At 33.2% G+C, this 24418-nt stretch overlaps 7 protein-coding genes across 15 annotated transcripts in view; 4 read left to right on the top strand and 3 right to left on the bottom strand.

Annotated features, from left to right (window-relative positions):
* Positions 1-5025, bottom strand: part of LOC122575219 (tubulin polyglutamylase TTLL4-like) — a 234530-nt gene extending 229505 nt beyond the window's left edge. For 2 of the 4 annotated variants that reach the window (XM_043743891.1, XM_043743887.1), the window contains exons 1-2: positions 4751-4910; positions 3624-3681 (exon numbers count right to left, since the gene is read on the bottom strand). The gene's annotated coding sequence lies outside the window, so the exon portion shown is untranslated. Of the gene's footprint in view, positions 1-3623; positions 3682-4750; positions 4911-4945 lie in introns of those variants that run through there. The other 2 variants (XM_043743885.1, XM_043743890.1) reach the window with 2 other exon arrangements.
* Positions 552-3282, top strand: LOC122575220 (enhancer of split m7 protein-like). Of its 2 annotated transcripts, none has more exons than XM_043743893.1 (3): positions 552-839; positions 906-1603; positions 1821-3282. In XM_043743893.1, exons 2-3 carry the CDS (start codon positions 1529-1531, stop codon positions 2367-2369), a joined length of 624 nt encoding a protein of 207 aa, XP_043599828.1. In that variant the 5' UTR covers positions 552-839; positions 906-1528; the 3' UTR covers positions 2370-3282. The 2 variants fall into 2 exon arrangements, with proteins under 2 accessions (XP_043599828.1, XP_043599829.1); XM_043743894.1 differs by having other exon boundaries at positions 552-749.
* A 2218-nt stretch (positions 5026-7243) lies between the features above and the next one.
* On the top strand, positions 7244-9927 carry LOC122574984 (trichohyalin-like). The gene is made up of 9 exons (XM_043743283.1): positions 7244-7324; positions 7433-7594; positions 7764-7958; positions 8094-8278; positions 8362-8482; positions 8644-8851; positions 8931-9268; positions 9431-9598; positions 9674-9927. The coding sequence occupies exons 1-9, from the start codon at positions 7244-7246 to the stop codon at positions 9815-9817; spliced, it is 1602 nt and encodes a 533-aa protein (XP_043599218.1). The 3' UTR covers positions 9818-9927.
* A 671-nt stretch (positions 9928-10598) lies between these two features.
* Positions 10599-11548, top strand: LOC122574751 (mitochondrial 2-oxoglutarate/malate carrier protein-like). Its single transcript, XM_043742715.1, has 2 exons — positions 10599-10827; positions 10914-11548. Exons 1-2 carry the CDS (start codon positions 10613-10615, stop codon positions 11533-11535), a joined length of 837 nt encoding a protein of 278 aa, XP_043598650.1. The 5' UTR covers positions 10599-10612; the 3' UTR covers positions 11536-11548.
* A 14-nt stretch (positions 11549-11562) lies between these two features.
* Positions 11563-14702, bottom strand: LOC122574750 (mitochondrial 2-oxoglutarate/malate carrier protein-like). The gene is made up of 6 exons (XM_043742714.1): positions 14600-14702; positions 14093-14302; positions 13834-13967; positions 13165-13335; positions 12705-12804; positions 11563-12647 (listed from the first exon to the last, which is right to left on the bottom strand). The coding sequence occupies exons 1-6, from the start codon at positions 14695-14697 to the stop codon at positions 12443-12445; spliced, it is 918 nt and encodes a 305-aa protein (XP_043598649.1). The 5' UTR covers positions 14698-14702; the 3' UTR covers positions 11563-12442.
* Positions 14703-15067: 365 nt separating this feature from the next.
* On the bottom strand, positions 15068-20439 carry LOC122574742 (IQ domain-containing protein H-like). Of its 4 annotated transcripts, XM_043742701.1 has the most exons (9): positions 19996-20136; positions 19722-19926; positions 18495-18911; positions 17827-18334; positions 16373-17543; positions 16233-16238; positions 15863-16118; positions 15513-15714; positions 15068-15336 (listed from the first exon to the last, which is right to left on the bottom strand). In XM_043742701.1, the coding sequence occupies exons 2-9, from the start codon at positions 19871-19873 to the stop codon at positions 15070-15072; spliced, it is 2979 nt and encodes a 992-aa protein (XP_043598636.1). In that variant the 5' UTR covers positions 19874-19926; positions 19996-20136; the 3' UTR covers positions 15068-15069. The 4 variants fall into 4 exon arrangements, with proteins under 4 accessions (XP_043598636.1, XP_043598635.1, XP_043598637.1 ...); XM_043742700.1 differs by lacking the exon at positions 19996-20136 and adding an exon at positions 20312-20439 and having other exon boundaries at positions 15863-16238; XM_043742702.1 differs by lacking the exon at positions 16233-16238.
* On the top strand, positions 20319-24306 carry LOC122574744 (dymeclin). 2 transcript variants are annotated; one of them, XM_043742706.1, is made up of 12 exons: positions 20319-20458; positions 20955-21258; positions 21351-21554; positions 21673-21917; positions 22009-22224; positions 22351-22526; positions 22614-22739; positions 22811-22924; positions 23009-23224; positions 23298-23480; positions 23554-23670; positions 23804-24306. In XM_043742706.1, the coding sequence occupies exons 2-12, from the start codon at positions 20972-20974 to the stop codon at positions 23972-23974; spliced, it is 2055 nt and encodes a 684-aa protein (XP_043598641.1). In that variant the 5' UTR covers positions 20319-20458; positions 20955-20971; the 3' UTR covers positions 23975-24306. The 2 variants fall into 2 exon arrangements, with proteins under 2 accessions (XP_043598641.1, XP_043598640.1); XM_043742705.1 differs by having other exon boundaries at positions 20322-20679.
* The last annotated feature ends 112 nt before the right edge of the window (positions 24307-24418 follow it).

Raw genomic sequence — 24418 nt, forward strand, 5'->3', positions numbered from 1 at the left:
TAAACATGACATCGTAAGCTTCTTTCAGCAACGAAGAAACCGTAATATAAGAGTACCGTCGAACATAAATTATTCAACCCTTACGATTCTCTCAGACAAATTCAAAATTGAATCATCGGCCATCTAAAACCATGTTTTCAACAACGATCGTACAATGACGAACAATTTTGATGCGTTCAATTTTCAGCGATCGAAGAAACCAGAAGGTAAACGTGCGTATCGTTAAAACTACACGTTCGACCGCTTTCAGAGACAAGAAGAACCTAAATAATCATGGTATCTGTAAAAGTACGCTTCGAACAACGATCGGACGTTAAGGTATACGTCTTAAAGAAGGCCTAGACGACCGTGCTAATTGTCGCATTCGGTAATACGGTCGGCGGCCAACGAAGACTCTGTGCTACGCCCACGCGACACTCGTAATAAACGATTCATCACATCCTTTTCATATCGCAGAGTTTTATCGCGCAACATTTGTGTCCGCATCCGCGGCGTGTCTCTCACGCGACACCGGAGTTAATACGCAGCAGAAAATGATTGATCAATTGGCGGAGAGGAAACGATGAGCGCGAGCGCGACCGGCCACGGTGCTATGATTTCGCGGTGGCTTGGTAGCATAGACGCACGTACCGTGATTCAGTAACGTGTAACTAGTGGGATTGCGATCGGGAGGACGCCGGACTTGTGCCCAGCACGCTCCTCCAGGCTGCTCCTCTTCGACGAGGATAAAACTATCGGCCGGTGAGAAGGTACGACGAGGATGAGATTACGATAAGAAGACGTAGCACGAGTTGTATACCCTCCTCGGGGCACTAGAATGGAAAAAGGAGGAAGACTAGGTAGAACGAGAAGGGGTCTCGCTCTCTTTCCCTTTTTCTCTTTTGCTGTATAGTTTACTCTTGCAGGAGAGACAGAGAGGACGTGGATACTGGGTCCTTCCGTATGAGCGCACGTTCGTGAAACAGCAAGCCGAAAGGAGTTAGGAGAGAAAGAGAAGAGAACGTTAAGCCGTGCATACCGTGGCACGACTACCCGAGGAGTATCAGAAGAGGTAGGAAATACGGGCTCGAACGGTAGGTGCAACGAGGACAAAGAAACGGTGACGATGGCTTGGTGTGGGCGCGTGTCTGGCAGCTGCCGCTTACAGGTGGTGTGCTTGCTTGGGAACCAACCTCTACGGACCGTTCCCACGGAAGGCCTGTCCCCCACTAGGGACCCTGACAGCAGCCCCTCGCCCCACCCTGCCGATGGGTCCTTGACTATATAAACTACAGCCTCGCCCGACCAGCCACCACAATCACTGTGATCGTTCACGAAGTTCGAACGGGAGACGCGTCGGAGATACCAGTTTTTCGATACCTTTCCCGTAGAATCGACCGAATAATCATTTGCTAAAAAAAACTCGTTGTGTGACATCAGAGATAATAATTAGTTGGACAAAAAGTGTGATATCGCGATAAGCGAATCGTAATCAGTGCGACGTTGGTTAATCGGTGTGTGAAGCAACCCCTCGACGAAAGGATTAATCATGCAGATGCACGAGCAGATTATGATGGTTGATGGACAGGAGCAACCGATCTCCAGGACTTATCAATACAGAAAGGTAAGCGTCCTTAAGTTTCCGTCCAATGCCTCTTCCTATCTACTCAAATGGTTTTCTATTCTATTGGAATATCATTGGAACTAGAATACAGTTAAACCAGAGTCGAGTATAACTGTGAGCCAAACTACTTCTTCTTCTTCTTCTTCTTCTTCTTCGAATTAAAAGATTCGCCTTTTCAAACGACCGTCTATAATGGTTCGTTCCTTTGAATTTACAGGTGATGAAACCTATGCTGGAACGCAAACGCCGAGCACGAATCAACCGGTGCTTGGACGAGCTGAAGGACCTGATGGTCACAGCGTTGGCCGGCGACGGCGAGAACGTGGCCAAGTTAGAAAAAGCCGACATTCTGGAATTGACTGTGCGTCATCTTCACAAGCTCCAAAGACAACAGCGTCTTTCGGCGAATCCGGTGATCGACGCGGATCGATTCAGAGCCGGGTATACGCATTGTGCCAACGAGGTTAGCCGCTGCCTGGCCGCCACTCCGGGCGTCGACGTTGCCTTGGGGACCAAATTGATGACCCACTTGGGTCACAAGCTGAATTCCATGGACAAAACTGGCCCCCTAACGATACACGTGGCCGCGCCGCAATCTTCGCCGTCTTCGAGCAGCGAGCTCAGCTCCGACGAATACTCGATGCCCCTCACTCCGGCTTCCAGCCAACCGTCTCCAGTTAGAATCGACATCGAAGGCATCTCGCAGAATCATCAAGGTCTCCTGCAGGTTGCCAAACCCAACGAGCCGATCTGGAGACCGTGGTAAACAAGAGGACGAACGATCTCAACGGGCAAAGTCATCGTATACTCGGTTAACCGAGTTCTCGATGGAAAGCAATCGGACCCTCGCTCACGGAGAAACGAAATTACCGTGGCTGAATCTTAAGAGGAGTCCATTATGCGAAGAACCATTATCGGTATTGCAATTTTGTCTGTGATTTGAGCGAATAATTCGCGCGCCTTCGAAGCAAGTCGTGACGGAATGGAAACTTCGGCTCCTCTTCGTGGAATTCTTTTCTTCTAAAATTAACGACGGTGAAATATCATTTCCCGTAATATGTGCAAATACAGATTCCTGAAGGAACGAGGATCGAGAAGACGAAGGCGAAGAAAAGAAATAGACTTAAGACTTTCTATTTGCTCAAGACACTTTGGAGTGAGACAAAAAGTAGGAGGATTATCGAAATATCTTCCTTTTTGTAATGTCGTCTTACGGATAGATTTTGTATGTTTACTAATTGAAACGTAATGACGTGTCCGCGTTAGCGGCTAGAGCTTTAATTTACTTGACAGTTAGAATTTTCTATTGTTTATTTCATACTTTTATCGAGAATATTTTTATTTTGTCCATTTTGGCGCGAGAACAGTCGTGCAACTCGACATGTCGATTATATGTTTCCTCGCGTCGATTACGTCACAATTTCGCGTATACATCGACTTGAGAAAGATTCATTCTCGCGCTAAAAACGTTGTTATGTGTGTGCTAACTCAGCCTGTTGTATTAATTTTTGTGTTTGACAATCATCTGGAAATTTTGATTCTCGTCGATAATTATCAACCTATCAACACAAGAAAATAGCTGAGTAGAGAATCTTGTGATAGAGAAACGTGTACCTGTGATATTTACTCTAGATGTAAGAAAATTCTAGATCTTTAATAAATATATATTTCATTGAAAAGTTTCATACTTATTAATTCTTCCCACCCTGCCTCACCAATTAATTATTCTTCTCCTGTAATTAAACTCTTACACGCAACTTTGCATCTTTAGATACAGTACTTTTTTCGATCGAACAAACCAATTAATTGTTGATTGCTAACTTTAATTAATATATCGTCTCCTATTAATGCGGAAGCCACTGCATAAATTTTAATATTATTCAATATTATAGAGAAAATAATTTTTGGTTAATACACATACATTGATACACTACTGAGATTCAGTCATGCGAATGAATTAAACATTACGATAAATAGAACTAAAACAATAAAGAATTGAGAAACTTCATAGTGTACTCACTCTAACAGCCTTCTCTGATGTCAAAGTAAAACATTACTTTCCCGCCACTCGCCTTCACCTGAAATAACATAATTCCTTAAGATTGTAAATATAGCAAATTCTTCGTGATATAATGTTGACAACAATATATTACAATACGCGTATATTGTTAAAAATATTATTTCTGTACTGATATACTCTTAACTAATATTCTTAAATTTACAGTGCTCATTTCTCCTAAATAGGAATACCAGTTTGAATGAATTGGAATTGCAAAAGTGATTCCCAACAGTTTGAGAACCCTTAATAATTATCATATACATATTACGATATTTTGGATAAGTTGATATTACTTCAAAATTGCGTAATACGATATGTACTCCAATCATATATTATCTATCATTATCATAATCTATAATTATCTTATATAATCTTTCGCAATCCACTTTATTATTTATATAAGGCGTTAACATACGATATTTTTCAAAAAATGAACTGTATATTTGACCCTTTCTTAACACAATGCATTTACATATATAAACAGAATTAATAATAATAATAATTCCACCGCAGAATTAACATTAATGAACAAAATATACGAAATAAATTGCGTATTTTCGCACGAGAAAGCAACTTTCTTCAAATACAGATATAGCATAAATATAGCAAATATTTATCATTCAACAACAAAAGAAGAACAGTCAGTACATTTTGTTTAATCAAATGTAACAATGTCACACTGCTCCGATACGCACGATCGACACATAAATCACAATCGATACGAACAAATCGTACCTCCACCTGGTTCCAGCTCTAAGTTAACAATTTCCGATTAATATGTTCACTAGCCTTTTAATATTAATCATGAACTAAAATACAGCACTAAAATAATGTTTTTCAATCTACCATATTATCCGTGTTGAAACACACTTTACGTGTTATAGTGTGTTACTTAATGATGCTTCGAAATGTACATGTGTGTAAAGGGTTAGGTTAGTGCAGGAAGGAAAGTACGATCCATTTCAAGCGGTACTTTAACCGAAAATATCTATATTCTTAACCGCTATCGTTTTCCCACAAGCGTTCGTACGTCATTTATTATTACTGTCTGTTATTAATAAATATTATTCTCTATTAAGATTATTTACCGATCTGTAATTTATTGGAGTATCATTGTCCACACATGTGCGAGCATCGGGTAAATGGGGAAATATTTCCAGAGTATATTCATATTCCGAGGAACATGGAGGCACGATTCGGAGCACGAGGCAGATACAATAATGGATAGAAGGCAGGTAAGCACAGGAAAATGGCAAACACTCTTAAAACACGATTATACTCACTTTTCCGAGAAGGAGACCGCCACTCAGCTGTAGCACGTGTTGTCATTACAAGTGCACGACCACGCTCCGCGGCCATCTTGCGGCAGTTTCTTTAAACTCTTGAGACACAAAATGTTTGAACATTAGTCAAATAAAATCTGATTATTCGAATTGAAATTTAATTGATTATTAAATTTGTGAAAAATATAAAGAAAATTAATGAATACGTAAAGAAGCGAAGAAAATGGTGTTTGGTATTTTATGCAGTGTATAATGGATGATTATGGTTTCTGTATCGTTTCCACTATTACCGATGCACAAATGATCAATCGATTTATAACGGGATTTGTGTGTATGTATTTCATTATGTATTCATTGTATTTGTATTATGTAAAATAATTTCGTCGAAATATAGATGATTGTAAAGTTTTTGAATGTCTTGTTTGCAAAATACAAAATACGTAAAATATACTAACAATAATCTATTAAAAAATTAGACTATTATTTCATTATTAATTAACTATTTATTAATTAACAAATATTTATAATGAAAATATGCATGGTACCCTGGACTAAACAATTAATCCATACACTATATAAGAACGTTCAGCAAAATTTTGCTTCGATTTTATTGAAAAATTAATATTCCCGTGAATAGTATTATTAACAATATTATACTAAATTTACGCCTATACCTTGGAAATTGCAAGATTTGTAAGAAAGTATAGGAAATATACTATGATAATCAATAATAATCAAATTACAAATAGCCAAAACGAATCTTAGTGGCAATGAGTAAAATGAGAAATTTCGAGACTCGTTTTAAACGCAAAATAAACGCATACCCATGATATTGTTCTTTTTCTTGTTTTCATGTAAATCAGTATATCAAATCATACACAATAATAATTTGAGTAATCAATGAATATGAACAAAACGTCTTAATTTTTTTCACAGAAATACGCGTGATATGTCATAAACGTAAAGTGCTCACTACTCTGAACTATACTAACCGCTTTACTTCGAGAATCGCAAGCAGAATGCATATCGATAAGTACATATATCGTTCCTGCTTTGGCGCCAATTGAACGTTTCCGTTACATATTTGAAATGCAACAATAAAAATATACTCAGAAGAAACACGACTATTGCTGTTCATATAATTATTACATATAATGTAAATTCATCTGTAATAATTAATATAATTTTATTTACTCTTCCAATCATAGAGATAGTGAGTTTAAATGATCGAACGGAGAAACTAACTTTAAGAGATATATTAGAAGCTAATCATCAAGAACAAATATTAATCCACCTTATATCTAATCTGTAATATTAAATATAATTAAGAATAACTAATAAATGCGAGAAAGTAATGTTTGTATATAAAGACGATATGCATAACCTAATAAATGAAGTTTAAAAAATATATAAACAAATATGTATATTTATGTACTTGTATATCATAATCTACTTACTTCGAAGTCAATAGCAGCAAATAATTATATTAATAACAGGTATTATTAATTATTTTCTCAATGTTCCCAATAATTTGCTTTATAAACTCGAAAAGTTCGTTGACACAAATCATCAACAAGCAATATAATTACATGTGCATATACACATATATGTACTTACGTATTCCATTTTTATTAACCAGAGTGCGTTGCAGCTCTTAGTTTATGGTGTACTACATTACCGACGTAATAATCGATATAGTAGTTTTAAATTACAAAGCCAATTTGAACATAAATTTTGATACATATATATGTACGTTTAAGTTCAAGTAAAATCACTCTACTGTAAAAGGAATATTATCTTTTGATTCCTAATAGATATAATAAAACACGAAATCTATAGACTATTGGATTATTATTTTTCATTATTTTAAGCAAATAATAAGGAAATGTTAAACTTTCAAACATAAAATACTGTAAAAATGTAATTCTCGTATATCAAATATTTTACTAGCAGAGAAATATAATTATATCTATTGAATTTATTATTGTTCTTACACTTATTGTATAATTTCAATGTAATCAAATGTTCCACTTTATTAACTTGAAACATTCAAATATTTTTCACTCAGAATTGTATCTGTAACGAAAGATATTATGTGACTTTTATTAACTTTATTCTATCCATAAATCCTATCGATTGGTTCCAATTTAGTTTCCAAGACAACGATTGCGCCGTTTAAAGTTATTCGCAATATCAGTAAAGAAAGAAACCGCGCAACTTACGTCAATCTCATTCATTTGTCGTTTTATTTATATTACTACGCAATAATACTAACATTATATTAGAGAAATTACAATTATGGTTCAAAATCAAATGGTTCAAGCTGTAACACCTACCGTGTGTTACCGGAATAAAATGAAACCAATGAAAAGTGTTAAGGTATGTGATTTTCCTATTATCAGTGTATTTTTTCCTCTTAGTTTTTCGTTCAATTAAACAGTACAATTTAATTCATCGAGTAACAAGATAATTTACTCAAACTGTTAGATATCAGAAAGTACTGTAGAGACAATAACTCCAACAAGTTCGCCAAATTCAATTCATCAGCCTGCTTTATTCGCGGAGAAACAGGAAACAAAAGATGTAAAATTAAACGAAACTGCAAAGGAGGAACAGAAGGAGGAAGAAAAGATAACATCTACTAAAGAGGTATCCTTTCCATTAGATATTTATTCTAGAGTAATTTATATATTACTTTTGTCAAACAAATTATTTCTTTTGATATTGTCGGTCGAGTATCAAATTATTCGATATCGTAAGAAGATATTATTTATAAAGAATGGCTCCAAGATTTTATAAAAATAGTTTCCTGTAACAGAATATCAAGAGTAGAAGAAGAGAGGAACGTTTAGCTAGAGAAAAGCGAGAAGAGGAAGAAAGAGAAAGATTCGTAAGAGAAGCTGCTGAAAAGAAGGCAGCAGAGAGGGAAGAAATAATAAAACAAGCGAAAAGGTTTATTCTTTACAGGAAACCAATGTGTAGACGAATTAATCAAGGCCTTCTCGTTTCTGAGGTATTTAGAGACTAAAAAATGTAACACAAAAATTTTGATTTTCATCCAGCTGCCTTTTTCTTTTTATTTTCTCGTCAGAGAAATATATCATACCACTGACAATAGATTTGGAATTGTTAACTATGATTTCGTTAGTGTTATAGAGAGTTGGATGCTCAACTAAAATTTCGGGAAACTCTGAAAAACATAGATAAAGAGGAAGAAATAGCCTACGTGAATTCAATGAAAGAGGATTTAGCAAAATACGAAGAGGAAATGAAACATAAAACAGAAAAGCAGTTGCAGAAAAGAAGGCATTATGCCTTCGAATTAAAGAAACAGTAAAATTTTACGACATTTTATATACGTGGTAGAAAACATTTTCTTTATTTGATTTAATAACTTAATTTCCCGACGTTGTTAGAATCGAAGAAACTAAGAATGCCGAAGCAGCGAAGGAGAGAGAGGTATTCGAAGCTGATAGACAAGATCAAATAAATATGGAAAAATACTTGCAAGATATTAAAGAATTTGAAGCGCAACAAGTCAGTCTTTAAAAATTAATATGTAATATTCCTTATAAATTTATGTTTAATAATTAATAGCTAAAAAAGAAGACTTATATTTCTATATATTTATGATCTAAAACGATATTTCTTTGGTAATTATTTTTCGTAATGTATATGCGATATAAATATGTTCGTAGTTGCAAAACAAGAAACAAAAATTAAAGCAATTTTTTAAAGACGCGATAGAGGAGAAGAAACAATTCGATCTGGAGCTTAAACGCGAAGAAGAATTCGAAGATCGTGCAAACGAAATTTATCGGAATGCTAAAACGCGTATACAAAAGCTTCACAAAGCAGTGAAGCACAAGGAAGACGAAGAAAGAGAGCAGAAATCTCAACTAATAGGTAATTGTATTTCAATTTCATTCCAATTTACATATATATTTTATTATTTAGACGATTAGACGATTGATTATTTTAACAGCTGAAAAGTACGGCGTGGTTTTGAAGTCGATAAGGAGAAAGATAGATATGGAGGAACAACTATTGAAAAAAGCTCAGGAGGAGCAAGAGGAACGATATCAAGAAAAGCAAAAAATACGGAAACAACGTGAGGATCAAATGCGACAGCAAGTGCAACGTTTCCGACTGGAGGTGTTAGCTACGAAGTCGAAGCAACTTCAGGAGGAAAGAGATTTGAAAACGTGGGAGACGATTCAAAGATTTAAGAGGGCCGAGTCTGACGAAAAATACAGATACGAGGAACGAAAGAAAAATTGGGATAAAAAGATGGAATACGGGAACGAAATAAAAAAGTATATCGTAAGTGTGAGAAGACAAATGATTTTTTGTGGACGATCTATTTTTCGTAAACTCCTTCAGATCATTGTAGAACTCCGTTTATTTGAACCTGGAGTTCTCCGCTATCTGTGATTTTTCATTGTGAGGTTTCATTAATTTGAACGATGCTTGATACGTTTTTAGAATGAAAAAATAGCGGAGAGAATAAAAGACAAAATTGCGGAGGAAAAAGCTGCAGACGTGACAAAAATTATTGAGAAAGAAAATCAGAAGGTTCTTGACTATGCGGAGGAAGTTATAAATGAATCTAAAGGCGTGAGGCCGCTTTATCCAATTCTTAAGGTTGTGGAGGTATGTAAAATTATATCTTAATAACTAGTACGAAATGTTTAAATTTCAAATTGACTATGACATTTTTACTGATAGGACTGTAAACGAGAGATGGGTCTAATACAACCTGAAAAGAGAGAAGAAACAATCGTTGAGAAACCAGGAAGAAAACAAAGGATCCGCAAATCCAAAAATTTGTCGCCGAAAATAGGATCCGTTATTTGTAATGACAAAAAATAGAAAAAAAGTTAATTGTCACTGTTTTAACAATATAACAAGAATTCTAATACTTAATTCTGCTTCTATTCAAACTCTTTGAAATCGCTGTGGAATTGTTGGTGTGAAAATTCAAACTTTCCCTTTCGAAGTTTCATATCTAATTATTCGTTTATTTTGTATATAATTAGAAAATATAGTCATGATGAATCTTAAAATTAAGATCAAGTTTGTGGTATATTTATTTAATAAATGCCCATCAAACCAGATACTTTTCTTACGCCCTGTACAGTTCGCCTTTTAACTTTTAACTCTTGGAATCGAATGTCATATTGTTATAGTGACGCTGGCCCACGTTTGCGATAAATTATCGTACATGTTACTCTAACGTTAAATGTTAGGTTAATGCGTTATAAACATATTTTCACAACTTTTACCAATTTTTCGACGATCTTCAAGAATTCTGACAACATATTTTTGAGAAATATAAGACGAAAATCTAAAGGACGTTGAAAATGTCTGATAAAGAGCCACAAGAGAAGAAGAAGGAGCCTTTACCCCCAGTATTTACTTTCATAAATGCTGGCGTTTCGGGGTATGTTAGTATAATTTCAAATATTCAATTCCTCTTTATCGGCATTTTATCTCATTTCTAACGTCACAAACTTATGTCATAAGTATATGATACATAGAAAAGATATGAATAAATTTTCTGATTAATATTTGTTATTTTCTTATCTGATAATCATTCTGATTAAAAGTTATTTTATATAATAGTCTTATATAATCTTATTACGGCTATTACGAAAATTTGCTAGAATGGCGGCGACATGCGTAGTTCATCCTATGGATGTAATAAAGAATCGAATTCAGGTACAAAAGGAGAAAACTTCTGTCGGCAAGGTTGTCGCCTCCATATACAAAAATGAGGGCATTTTGAAATTTTATTCCGGACTTAGCGCTGGTCTTGTACGACAAGCGACTTATACCACTGTAAGACTTGGTATATACAATCAATTACATGAATATTGGAAGTGAGTGCAAAATAATTTATTTACGACCGGGTAACTATGTCTTCTTTTTATTTTTACGTGTCTTTAATTATGAGAAATATTTCCAGAGAGAAATACGTGGGCAAACCAAATTTTGGTATAATGTCACTGATGGCAGCTACAGCAGGAGCTATTGGAGCCTTTGTTGGTACACCAGCAGAAGTCGCCCTCGTAAGAATGACGGCCGATGGCAGATTACCGAAAGGTTATTATTATTATTATTATTCTAACAATTTTTCCCTTTCATTCTTCCTTACATCATTAATGTTCCCAATAATTGGGAAACGAGTTTTTCCTTTTATCGATCCTGATGTTGTATGTATGCGATTCCCTGCAGAGCAACGAAGGAATTACAAAAACGTGTTCAACGCGTTTACAAGAATTTCTCGAGAAGAAGGAATCACCACTCTTTGGAGAGGCAGTGTAGCAACGATGGGACGAGCGGTGGTTGTTAATGTATCACAACTTGCAACTTACAGTCAAGCAAAATTTTTAATATCCACGAAATGTACTTATCAGCTTCAAATATTATCTATATCAGAAGAATTTATATCGATAGAAGTATCAAACACGTTTTATTTCACAGTGAATATACCGGAGGGTGTTGGTCTGCATTTCTCTGCGTCAATGTTATCTGGATTCCTTACTACCTTCAATTCTATGCCATTTGATATAACTAAAACAAGGTAAAATAATTAGATATTGATCTTTTCATATTCGCTATATTAATTTTCTCATTTCTGAATTATTTCGATATGATAATATTAAAATAGCGTTCCTAGCAGAAATTTTAAAAGTCTCGAGAAAAATCTTAATGCAATCGTTCCTATTTCGATTAGAATAAAATAGTTCCAAAGAAAGTAACAATTTTCAAGTTGAAAGGAATTTTTGTGACTGTAAATTTTCAGACTGCAAAACTTGAAAGGTGTGGAAAAGCCACCTGGTATGATCACAATGTTGTTGTCGATAGCGAAAACCGAAGGCATAAAGGCACTTTGGAAAGGTTTCTGGCCTACATATTGTAGAGTAGGGCCACACACAGTACTAACGTTTATCATTAATGAACAAATTGCAAAAATGTATAGACGATACGCAACATAGATATATAGCAAGTACAGAAAATATTTTAATGACTGCTTTCTTATATATGTGTATACATATTATATTGCGTACTGTATTGTACCGCATTGCATTGTATACGAACATTAATTGTATATGAACCTTTTATTGTATACGAATATTCAAGTAGCATGTACGACAAGATTGATATATTTATGAATAAACAATTATATTCATTTAGTTACTCATTTACAATTCTCTAGTAATAAGACAAACTTTTAAAAATAATGCTAGAGTGTATTTCCTTGCATGCATCGCAATATTTTAAGCTAATATAGCGTCACCTTCAAGCTCGCAATATTAGTCTGCATATTGCTAGGAAAGAATTCAATTTTCATAAATCTATCGTTTTTTCTCTGCATTGTAAATGATAACATAATCGAGTATTTATTATAAAAAAAATGACGAATATATAAAATAAAATCGTGTAAGATTTTATTATTGTTGTTGTTGTTTGCAAGAAACTTTTATAAAAATATCACTCAATGGGTGTTAAAAAGAGTATACGATATATTTGTCTTAACTTATCAAGTGTCACCATGGTAATTACAGCATTGGGAGCTGCTCTGCTGTAGTATGGTAGAAATCCACGCCACATTGATGTTACTCCTTCAGTTCTTGCTATGGTAGCGATCGCAGTGATGATCCCGGGTGGTTTCGACGGTAAGGTCCAAGTTTGTATTCTTTGAGAAATAATTGTGGATAAAAATATATTAAGTTAGTAATATTCTGGCAATTACCTAGTTTTAGCTACATCCACAGGCACTGACAACACAGACATCACGAATCCAGACATCATCGCTGAACACAATGACAATAATATGCCTTCTTCGAATAAACCTATTGTTCATATCATATATGATTAAAGTAGTTGTTAATATAGCTGCAATTCATTCGCTTCATAATCATATCATATATGAAATGAAAATTACAGAGGAAAAACACGATGAAATCTTTATAGTGGAATAGCTTTAGAATTGTTGATTGATAACTATCTTAGCACTGTCGATCTTGAAAATCAAATATAACGGGGAATATTTCTGAAGAATATAAAAACACGACCAAATTAAAATATAATTTTGATACCATGGACTTGATTGTCAACGTATTGAATTTTAAAACTACTTCTGTATAAAAGCTATGAAATTTAATTTATGTTCTTCCTTGTAGTCTTCATGCTTTTTCACTGCTTGGTTTCACCTGTATCTTTCCACATTATTTTCGCTCTACTATAGGTGCCTAATTGTGCTCCATTCACGATCATTGCTCTGGTCATAGTTGGTAGAGCTCCTCTCCATAATCCCTGAACACCCTCTGTTTTCCAAATGTCCGACAGCCCGTGGAAAACGTGTCTGTAATTCCGCCGTTTCTCTGAAAATTTATCCTTTGATTTATATGTCTTTCCAACGTTTTACTGCATTAAGGAGATTTTTCTGCAATTGAACATTGTACGTTTATTTATATCATTTCTTTGCCAAGATAGAATTTTTATAGAAAATTTGTAAAAGGCAGTGTTAAATATTAATGATTAACAGATATGAAGAAAATATTGAAAATATTGAAAACGCAAAAATGAAAGTTAGTTGTTTATGACGCAGCAATTTTAATCTTTGTGGGAAAAGTAGCATATCCGTTGTTCACTTTTTGACTTGACTTAGATAATCTATCAAAATGTACGTGATTTTGTAGTAAAATATTCCAAATTATTATATCAAATATTTGTCGTGCTTCTGTCAAAGTTAACAATTCAATTAATAACTTTATGAAATGAAATATTTATATCTAGTTAGAATATATTTTATGCAAAATGACGTATAATACTTAAATTAACTAATATAAGAATAAAAAATAGTTAAAATTTATGCTCACCAGGTGGTAATTGCGCATCACCTACCATACGAACATAAATTAAATCGGCCGGCGTTCCAACTAACGCACCACAAATACCAGAGAACATTCCAATGGTGACCATTGTAGGATAATTTAAACGACCAACATATGATCTGAACACACGTTATTAACTTCTGCTCATACCATTCGAATGTTAAGTCAAATTGACGCTAACATTTAGGTAAAGTTCTTGGTAGATACATACTACTTAATTAAATTTAGAAGAAAGTATTCTTACGAGATCAAATCATAGAGTGTATTATATGCACCAAGTCTTGTCGTAGTGTATGTTAATTGTCGAAGTATAGCCGGAGTCCAACCGACATAGAATCCACGTACTCCATGTTCTTGGAAAGTTCTGCATATCGTATCTCTCAAAGAACTTCTTAAAATTTGCATTCGTATCTTAGTTGCATCCAAAGGATGTGTACATGTTTGGCCAATGCATCTGCATGATCACGTAGTTGTCGTAGAAACGTTGTCTTTCACGTAATATTACGTAAAGATAAGATAAGAGACAGTTTTTAAACACGACGAGCAGTTTCTGAGATTTTCTCTAAACCTCTTCAAATTTAAATAAATTCCTAGGTTAATTCCTAGTTTTAAAAGTTTATGAAATACATGCAAAATAAAATTAATTTTCAATCAGAATGTTTATGTTTGAAATAAAATAAATTCACAAAATTAATTAGGTTCAGATTTTGGAAATTTTTAAATAGAAAAAAAATATATACTGATATTTTACCCTGACACTCCTCCAATAATGAAGTTGACATAAGGAGGTATCGCTTGGTCTTGTTTAACTAAGAATAACATTGGATCATAGTCTAATAGTGAATTCATGAAGTTAGAGAAAATAATGCATCAAACTGCATTAAAACTTAACACGTGATATTTAATTCTACATTGATATATTTAATTTCTAAATTATAGCTTCTGAATGTGGCAACGTTTCAAAACTGAAAACCAATACTTCCGCATTTCACTCGCGTTAAGCACGATGCAATTAATGAGAATTTAAATATTACAATGCGATCGATAAGATGACAATTATCTACCATCTACGAATTATTTAGTAGATATAAATGCAACTTTGATTTTAGAAACATGTAAATATATAATAGAAAATTATACAATATCGCGTTAGAAAGATATTGTATTACATATTACCGGTACGAAGGATAATAAAATTGACGGACAACTACATGCGATGATTTAAGAATGTGACAAACACTTGTCAGTAGCCAAATTCCTATAGTCAAGAGAGAGTTTTAAAAAGAAATCAATGAGGGTTGGTAAATTCGTTTCTGACTTCGTCTTCGATCTGTTCAGAATTCGATGCAATTTCGTCAGATTTTTATGTACCATTGTTAACGTAGCGGTCATAGAAGCACTAACAGCAACCATCTTGCCGAAATTTCGAATTTCACCATCGTGTAGTATTATACTAGATCCTTGACGTCTTTTTCTATCATATGCAATCTGCAAATAAAATAAATCGCAATTGGCTGAAGTTACCTCGACAATGATCCAGCCTGTATAATTTTGTAAGAGTTTCATATTTTATAATATGAAATATTACATAAATTTTACTCGAATAAATTATATTAATAGATACGAATAGTGTTTCACTTTTAGAAGATAATGAGCAAACATACGTCACATTCTTCGAATAGATTTTTAAGGGCTGGCCATCGATAAGCTGGAAATTTACTATGATGCAATTGAGTAATTGCGATCGCGTATCTTTCTACAGTGTTACTCCACTGAGATGGCTTTTCCATATATAAGATAGGTGATTTCTTTCTTTCCACATCTGGGACTACTGAAGTATCGATCGTAAATTCATCATCCTTGTCACTGTTTATGCATATGAAAGAATAATTTTTAACAGTTTCATTTTTAACCATAATCTCTTTCGAAAGAATATTTTACAATTAAAAAGACATCATACATATACGTATCATTACTATATCTCATTCTTAAATTTAACAAGCTATTCACTTACTTATAGCGTCCTCCGATCGCGAATTCCATCCAATCGATGTAATTTTGGCAGTACGAGTAATAAGGGAATACGTTCAATAATGATACCACCAGAATCTCCTCTTGCTTACGCAAATAACAATAGCAATCGATGGCTAAGTAACCAAAATATCCCTTATCTTGCATACCTCTAGCGAACTTATTCACCGTCGGTTTTATCTTGTCGATATCCAAAGAAGTTTGAGGTAACATGTAAATAGTCGTCGAATGTGTGGCTTCTGTCATTGAGATACGTAATTTACAAATTACAAATAGATTTTTAATAGAGCAGCGCATAAAAATGAGAAATTCCGGTATTAAATTGGAAGATTTAATTAGCATCCCTTCGTTACCTGCTCCTATCGTAAAAATAATAATAAAAGATTCCCCGCCAAAATAGCTTTCAGTACAGTTTTATAAACAATTATATAACCAAATGATGAAATAAAAAGTTTTGATATAATTTCCTAAAGTTTGAAGTTAAATATAATACCTAAATTTATCTTATCCGCAGTCCCCAACCACTTCGGTTTCTTTTTAGTCGCTTTCCCAGGAACAAACAAAGAAACCATAATCGTCTTAGGATTCTTTTCCGGCGGAACAGCCTGCAGCAAACACCCAAATTTCTGTATATGAGCGTAGAACATCGTCCAAGTACCATACATCTTCGACAACCGAATCACATTTGGTATAATTTTCGGTACGTGTTCCCTCATTTTCTGAAGAAATTCAGCCCTCAAACTTGGCTGCTCCATCCAATAATCGCCGTGTTTCTCTCGTTCCCGTCTCAACATCGGCATAAATGGCACGCTAATATGATTAATTAGAAAAATTGCACTCTGTTTACTGGCCGTACCGTAATTCAACTTGATCAACCACATACTAATTTCAGTATGAAGCACCATTAACTCGGACAACGACGAACACAGTGTTTCATAGTCCGTTATGTTACTTTTATACGGTAGCTGCGAAAGGCCAAAGCTGTCGATCATTTCAGACATGTTAGAAGCGTTTAGAAATTTTCGTTGCATTTCCATATCGGGACTCAGTAGAGGAACATTGAAAGTACCTGCCAATCTCATGTCGCACTCGTCGACAATGTAAGGCAAGAAATAAGCCAATTTGCCAGCGATTTTCTTCTCAATCTCGTTTAGAGATTCTTGAGAACAGTGGAGGATCCTGGAGACGTTTAAAGAGAGATTCTTAAAACAGTCTGCTTGTGAGAGAGCGATGAAAGTAATTCGTTTCGCAACGTCTTCGTCGGGTGATATCGACTCGATGAAGTCGCTGTACATCGTTAATAGATCTTCAGTAGGCTTCACGGGGAGGATATAGATCACTTCAGCGTTTGGATTGCGTACGAAACAAATTCGTAGGATCGTAATGTTCTGGTAAATGGTGAACATCTTGGGATTGAATACTTGACGTAAGTGTCTAGGATGTCCGATGGATGGTAGATGTAAGACTACATGAGGCTGTTTGGTTATAGAGTCGAATTCGTTGCTTAATTTTAGAGTAAGGTCTCGAGTAGTTTGCAAGGAGACCAGCATTTTCCTGAGGTAACGACGGTGCATTTCTTTTTTTGCTTTTAACGAGATCCAAAAGAACCACATGAGACTCGCGGCTACGTAAAGACACTCTGAGAGCCATTTCTTTCTGCGTAACTATGTAAAATAGGTTTCTATATGAGTATCTCGTTTATAATTATTTTAGAAATAGATTCAATAATAATTTCCCTCGTAATAAAAATTTCCCTTCTACGCATTTTGAATATTATCCTATTAGGGACATGATTGATTAAGTTATAACTTTGTTCTCTGTCTCGAGACGTTCATGATAATAAACGCAGAAGGCTACTTTATGAAAAATAAAAGAGATTAGCTTATACGATCATGATCCTCGGCGCTTCATATATAAATTTATTATTAGTAAAAAAATAATATTTACCCAACAACCACGCCAAAAAGCTTGTATCAATGTCGCAGCAATGTGCTTCCCGTCTATCGCCATGAACTGATTTTTCCAGCTCTTCAACCAAATAGCATCTTTCTCATGTTTCAACAGAGTTATTAAATCCGTTCTCGATAGTTCGAAACTTGCAAAGTTCGTAATCTTCGAAAAAAAATCAAAAGTGGCACGTGGATTTAAACGTAATGTCGGTACCAAACGTTTCGTTAGGATTTTCTCAATTTGCGGGCAAAGCGCTAGATGCCACAACGATCCGTACAGAACTCCTTGAACGTCTAAAATCTTTAACCAAGTGTCGTTAGTCTTGAACTTTCCATCGACGAATGTTAAACTCTTCAACTTTGATAATTCATCTTCGTAAGAGAAGCCCTGCTGAATCTCTCTCTGCTTAAGAAGTTGAAGAAAGTCTGTAGTCTTCAACGATAATCGAATACTTGCCCGATGTTTGCCATTGATAGTGTCGCGAAGAATATCGTGACCGCTTTTCCTAAAACAATGTTAAACTATATTACGAATTATAAAAACGTGTGTAAGGTATCAATCAGAACTGTTAGATCTATTTGTTCTCATTAACGAAATTAACGAATCAAGATTAAAATATTTCTAATCACTGAAATATCAATATTAACATTGTAAAATTTACCTACACGTCGATTCGTTTCTTTGGTAAGGAGAACATACGCGTTCGAAGATAAACGATTTCTTGAATAAACTTCAAGTCATATTCGTCGAATTCGGTTAGTGCCATTTCTTTTGGTTTAATTAGGATATCTTGAATATCATCGAGATCCCATGTAAGTTTATTCTCCCAAGTGCAGAGACAGGATAATTCGTTCTCCTTCGTTTCGTTGAATGCATCACGACACATTTTATAAACTTTCCTCATCTCTTTCGGAGATAAATAAGACGGTGGTTGCGCACGACCTTTTGTTGCTGTTAATAAATTAGTGTTCAGACGCACGAGACATTCCTCGCATATTCGTTCAATACTTATGAGTTCCTTGAAAGTATTGTCATAGAACAGTTGTGCAAATTCTAGAGAATTGTCCATCCATTTTTCCGTTCTACTTGCAAAAATAAAAGGTGAATATATAATTAAGAAATAATAAAAATATAATAGTATTATACTATTATACTTGTAAATAAAAGTATTATATTTTTATTGAAAAATTAAAACAATATCCGTATTATGAATAAAAATATTTTAGTGTTTGCGTTTATTTGTTTTTCTTGAATTTATAATTTTATGTCTTTTATATTATTATATGTATGCAAGGTGTCTCAGCTAACTCAATCACCGGGGGTAACTTCTAAAGTACGCGTTGTATGAACAAATTTTTTATACAAAAGTTGCATGGTTCGAAGGAGTACTTTGCGCCGTGCATTTATATTTTAGATCAAATAGTTAATGAATAATTTCGCTTCATTTCTCGAACATTTATTTTGTGCAATATCAAGTTGACGATACAATACCATCAAATATTTCCGTAAAACAGCGGTGTTTATATGATTAAGTTTATCAATACTATAGATTTTACCTTATCGCAGTCGTCTATTTCTATTCGTTATCGTATTGTCGTAGGTTAATAAATGGTTACCAAGTAAACACCGCGTCTTGCGGAAACCTTTGATGATATTGAATCTCCAACTTGATACAACACGAAATAAATCTTTAACCCTTTGAACGAAAAATGTTTTCATACAACGCATATTCGAGTGATCAAGTTAGTCGAGACACCCTGTATAAAAGAAGAATAAAATAAATTAAAAGATAATTCAAAATCACTATTTTACGTTTCGATTTATTTCAGACATCAGATTAAATTCCGTCTAAAATTATCCTTAATTTAAAATTTAAAAAATTACGAACCAACCTGCTAAGTTTTATGATTTCTTTTCTGCGATCACCAAGAAATTGTTTAATAGGAGTAACTTGCTCTTGTATTCCTTTGACAGCAGATTTTATTAAATCTATAAGTTCTGTATATATTTCTTCGGTTTGTAATAATTTATGATGGCGATTCATTTTGGCAATTTTATGGTGAGAATATAAAGTTGGAATGTGGACAAAATTCCACTCTGAAAATAATCATTAAAGAAAACGTAAATATCGTAATTTATATATGTACAAAATTTATGAAAATTTACTTGTTATTGAAACTGTATCAATATTGACTTTCGGTTCAATCTAATACGTCTACTTTTTATAATAGTCTTCTTTATTTTATAGTGATCCCATTTAATGTTAAAATTATATAATAAAGTATCGTATCTTTTGTGTCAAAATAAATTGTGTATTTACAAAATAAACATTAACATAATTGTTGTAAGTACGTTACGACGAGTAAAATAGATTCAAATAGTCGATTATCGTTGTAATCATATTAAGGCTACGGCATATTGATACGTCATCTTAATGATGTGGAACCTGTTTCCATGTGTTATATGCAGTACATATACATACTTTAGTGTTGTAGTCTTATTTTTTGATTACACTTTTACACGATAAAACTAAATGAATTATAAGTCATTATTATTTTAACTAATTGAACATGATATTTAATGAATAACGAAGGTGGCGCTCATTTGAACTAAGATGATTTATCTATATGTATGTTTGTAAAGTACTCGGTTGACATGTAAAGAGGTTATATTTCTCCGTATTACTCATTGCATTCATATTGACTGCAAACGTGTTGCAAAAAATATATTTAATGATAATTTCGACACGGAAAACACGTAGGAGCATAAAGGCGATAATATATGAAGCAAAACCCCATATTTAGAAATTATTATTGAATTTTCCAATTTCTATGACAGTGGATTGTCAAAGTATGTTGTTATACGGTGTTTTCATGTGACTGAAATTGTTCTGTAATTTGTTTTCTTTTATTGGTGTGATGTGATGCTCTCTATGAGTTAGCTTTACTATAGTTATATACAATCTATCAAGAAATATAGTAGATTTAACCTATAATATGAAATTATCAAAAACAGATTGCTGATATGTTAAAATAAAAATAAAGAATATCTCATAAATAAATATGTTATATTAATCTATTAAATCTATGATTGCAGAGAAAGTTAAATATGTGTTTTATTTTTAGCAATTTAAGGCAAGGCAATGGGTACAACACCAAGTCGGTACGATGATCTATCTAAAAATGTTTATTTAGAAAAGTTTTGTGGAAAAAAAAGTATTCTTCCAAATGATCCATTTTGGAACACATTTCTGTCTTACAACATGAGACCACCTGTTACAAGGAATGACCAAATAGAATTAGATTCTCGATTGGACTCCTCATGCCAGCAATTACTTGTTAACAATTTAAGTACTGGTAATTTTGGTAGTCTGATACAAGTTGCTCTTATGCGTGCTAGTAATTTACTGGCATCAATGCAAAATCAAAAGTATGGTATTTTCATTATCGTATTTCATAACTAGAATTGTAAAAATAACTTATTACTTTATTACCCGTGTTATACTTAATTATATTTTATAGAATCATATCAGCATGGCAAACATATAATGCATTGTTTGCATTGAGATGTATATTGAAATATTTAATTGAAACAGTGGGTGAAGAAGAAATGATAAAACATATAGAAGCACCGCAGTTACCAGTGCCAACACAATCAAATTCATCTTACAGATTAAAAGATCTTTTTGAAGCATTAATTGATATTGTTACAGATGTACCACTATGGTGAGTAGATTATATTTCTATATTGCACTATTCCGCTAATTTAACATTATGTCCTCATTACTTATATCATATTAAATTATTTATATTAAATTATATTCTGCATACAACATTTTTACAGTGAGTTCACATACGTGGTTCATCTAGAAGCTATAAATTGTTTACTTGTATTACTTTCTGTACAATTGTTTTCACAAACTGCAGCTGAATACAGCTGCATCTACAGAATAGCAATGCATTCACATTCTAGTGAACATGCACCAGCAATGGTGTGTACTTTATTGCATAATTTTGTGCAGCAAGAACATGCTCCTCCTGGTTTACTTACACAACAGCCAGGAGGAAGTATTGTTTTTAGTATAGCTGGTATGTTTAATAATATGATACATTATGTATTAGAACAGAATACTTCTTTTGCCAAAAACAAATATTAATATATTTACATCAAACATTTCAGCTGGATTATGGAATGTAATTACAATGGGCATGGGTAGTAGCTTAAAAAATGTACAAGTTACAAGTAATGGTACTTCTGAAGAAGAAGAACGAAAACGTGACACAGAAACACCTCTTGCTAGTCAATCATTATTACTCCTATTGGTATTAACAAATCACTGTACTGCAACTGAAAATCCTTACAGGAATGCCCTTTTTACATTTGTTGATATGCAAGGCTAGTAATTTAATGAACTTCTACATTAATTTTCAGATATTAAATGATACAATGATATCAATGTCATTGATAAATGTCAATATTCTATTATTAATTGATTCTGACGTAATTATATATATTTTTTAGAAGGCTATTCCACAATGCAAGCAAAAGGCGCATTTAGGTTTAATTTAAATAAATTGTATAATACTATATGTAAGATACCAAATACAGATGAAGTTACATTATTATTATACATGTTGCTACATAGGAATGCAAGTATAAAACAAGACATCATGAGAAGACCAGATATACAGCTATTGGTGAATATAAACTTATTAATTTATTAATTTAAAGGTGTCATAAGCTTGAAATATATTATGGAATTTCTAACTAACATATTTGTATAGGTAATACCAATACTTCAGATATTATATCATGCCCCAAACAATACATCTCATCATATTTATATGTCTCTTATTATCCTTCTAATTTTAAGTGAAGACGAAACATTTAACAAGAGGATACATGAAATAGTAAGTATTTCGAAAAACTATGCTCAAGTACATGAAATTATAAATAATTAATAATAATGATCAATTCTTAGATGCTTAAGGGTGTGAGTTGGTATACAGAAAGATCAATAAGTGAAATATCATTAGGAGGTCTTTTAATTCTTGTTGTCATAAGAACTATACAATATAATATGTTCAAAATGAGGGTAAAGACATGTACAAAAGCAAATATAAATATAATAGAAAATTAATACAAAACTAAGTAATAATATATTTTTAATATTTTACAGGATAAATATCTTCACACAAATTGTTTAGCAGCTTTAGCAAATATGTCGGCACAGTTCACATCTTTACATCCTTATGTTAGTCAAAGATTGCTAAGTTTGTTTGAAACTCTTGCAAAGAAACATGCTAGATTAGAAGCAAAAATACGCACGCAACCTCCTATTTCTTCTGATAGTACTACTATCACAATTAATGGAACAACAGCAAATACAGATTTGGTAAGATCCTACAGTTATTTGTAATAAATAATTTATGCTAAATAATGTATATATTAGACATACTTCATTTCAGATTCAAGACTTAACAATACTTGAAGAAGTTTTGCGAATGGTACTAGAGATCATAAATAGTTGTTTAACTCATAGACTCGCACATAATCCGAACTTAATATACACCCTTTTGTATAAAAAAGATATTTTTCAACCATTTAGAATGCATTCAGCATTTCAAGACATTGTGCAAAATATAGATTCTGTAAGTTCCAGTATAAGACATAAGAAATATATATTATAATTCTTAAATTAAATAACTGTACTTTATCCGTCAGGTCATAAATTTCTTTTCTTATAAATTGGAACAAAAAGATCAGTCACAACTTGGCGTGAGTCAGGTATTAACTACGATCCAGCAAGGTACTAGTGAATGGCCACGTGACCGTTTAAGGGTATGTTTTATCTTTTATCCGTTTAAGTAATTAATCTAAATCAATAAGTATTGATGGTTCTATTTATATATTTTCTATTATATACGTTGTTTTTACTCAATTGCATTATTTAACTTGTCTATGCATTATATAGAAATTTCCAGAACTAAAATTTAAGTATGTAGAAGAGGAACAACCAGAAGAGTTCTTTATTCCTTATGTATGGAATGTTGTGTGTCAAAGTGCACTGTTACATTGGAATGCAGAAAATATAAAATTATTTTCACCCCATACTGGTGAACAAACAACGATTATCGTTTGCTGATACTGAGATAAAAACTGCTGTTTGCAGTAAATACATGATGGAATACAAATCGAGTAAAAAATATTGGAAGTATTATTTCTTCGTGAGACACCCATTTGATACGAGAAAAACAATATATATTGTTTATTGTAATCATAGCAGGCGGATAGAGACTAACATAATACATATTCATTTTACGTCTGAAATCAGTTTGTCGGTATTTATCTCTTGCCTTAGTCACTATTTCACTTAATTATATTAATATTTCATTTTCCAAAATAACAGTGCTGTGTTCGAAATGGACATTAGTTAAATCTAATGAAATTTAATTAAAATAACACGAAACCGTGGAATATTTTGATGTTTTTTTAATGTGCATAAGCCTAATTAATAAGATATTATTTATAAATAATACTACTTAATTCATTCATCGTGCAGCAATGAAATTGACTTTATTACCGTAAA

The sequence above is a fragment of the Bombus pyrosoma genome, linkage group LG14, assembly GCF_014825855.1.
Source record: "Bombus pyrosoma isolate SC7728 linkage group LG14, ASM1482585v1, whole genome shotgun sequence".
Lineage (NCBI taxonomy): Eukaryota > Metazoa > Arthropoda > Insecta > Hymenoptera > Apidae > Bombus > Bombus pyrosoma.

Excerpts from the sequence above, each read along its gene's own strand:
- LOC122575220 (XM_043743893.1), top strand. The coding sequence starts at position 1,529 with ATGCAGATGCACGAGCAGATTATGATGGTTGATGGACAGGAGCAACCG. Across the intron at positions 1,604-1,820 it reads GGACTTATCAATACAGAAAG|GTGATGAAACCTATGCTGGA; the intron begins GTAAGCGTCCTT and ends TTGAATTTACAG.
- LOC122574984 (XM_043743283.1), top strand. The coding sequence starts at position 7,244 with ATGGTTCAAAATCAAATGGTTCAAGCTGTAACACCTACCGTGTGTTAC. Across the intron at positions 7,325-7,432 it reads AACCAATGAAAAGTGTTAAG|ATATCAGAAAGTACTGTAGA; the intron begins GTATGTGATTTT and ends TCAAACTGTTAG. Across the intron at positions 8,483-8,643 it reads AAGAATTTGAAGCGCAACAA|TTGCAAAACAAGAAACAAAA; the intron begins GTCAGTCTTTAA and ends ATATGTTCGTAG.
- LOC122574751 (XM_043742715.1), top strand. The coding sequence starts at position 10,613 with ATGGCGGCGACATGCGTAGTTCATCCTATGGATGTAATAAAGAATCGA. Across the intron at positions 10,828-10,913 it reads CAATTACATGAATATTGGAA|AGAGAAATACGTGGGCAAAC; the intron begins GTGAGTGCAAAA and ends AAATATTTCCAG.
- LOC122574750 (XM_043742714.1), bottom strand. The coding sequence starts at position 14,697 with ATGAATTCACTATTAGACTATGATCCAATGTTATTCTTAGTTAAACAA. Across the intron at positions 13,336-13,833 it reads TGATGCGCAATTACCACCTG|AGAAACGGCGGAATTACAGA; the intron begins GTGAGCATAAAT and ends ATAAATTTTCAG. Across the intron at positions 12,805-13,164 it reads AATAATGTGGAAAGATACAG|GTTTATTCGAAGAAGGCATA; the intron begins GTGAAACCAAGC and ends TATGAACAATAG.
- LOC122574742 (XM_043742700.1), bottom strand. The coding sequence starts at position 19,873 with ATGAATCGCCATCATAAATTATTACAAACCGAAGAAATATATACAGAA. Across the intron at positions 18,912-19,721 it reads GAAATCATAAAACTTAGCAG|AACGGAAAAATGGATGGACA; the intron begins GTTGGTTCGTAA and ends TTTTGCAAGTAG. Across the intron at positions 15,337-15,512 it reads ATCTATTCGAAGAATGTGAC|ATTGCATATGATAGAAAAAG; the intron begins GTATGTTTGCTC and ends TTTTATTTGCAG.
- LOC122574744 (XM_043742706.1), top strand. The coding sequence starts at position 20,972 with ATGGGTACAACACCAAGTCGGTACGATGATCTATCTAAAAATGTTTAT. Across the intron at positions 21,555-21,672 it reads GTTACAGATGTACCACTATG|TGAGTTCACATACGTGGTTC; the intron begins GTGAGTAGATTA and ends ACATTTTTACAG. Across the intron at positions 22,925-23,008 it reads ATAATATGTTCAAAATGAGG|GATAAATATCTTCACACAAA; the intron begins GTAAAGACATGT and ends AATATTTTACAG.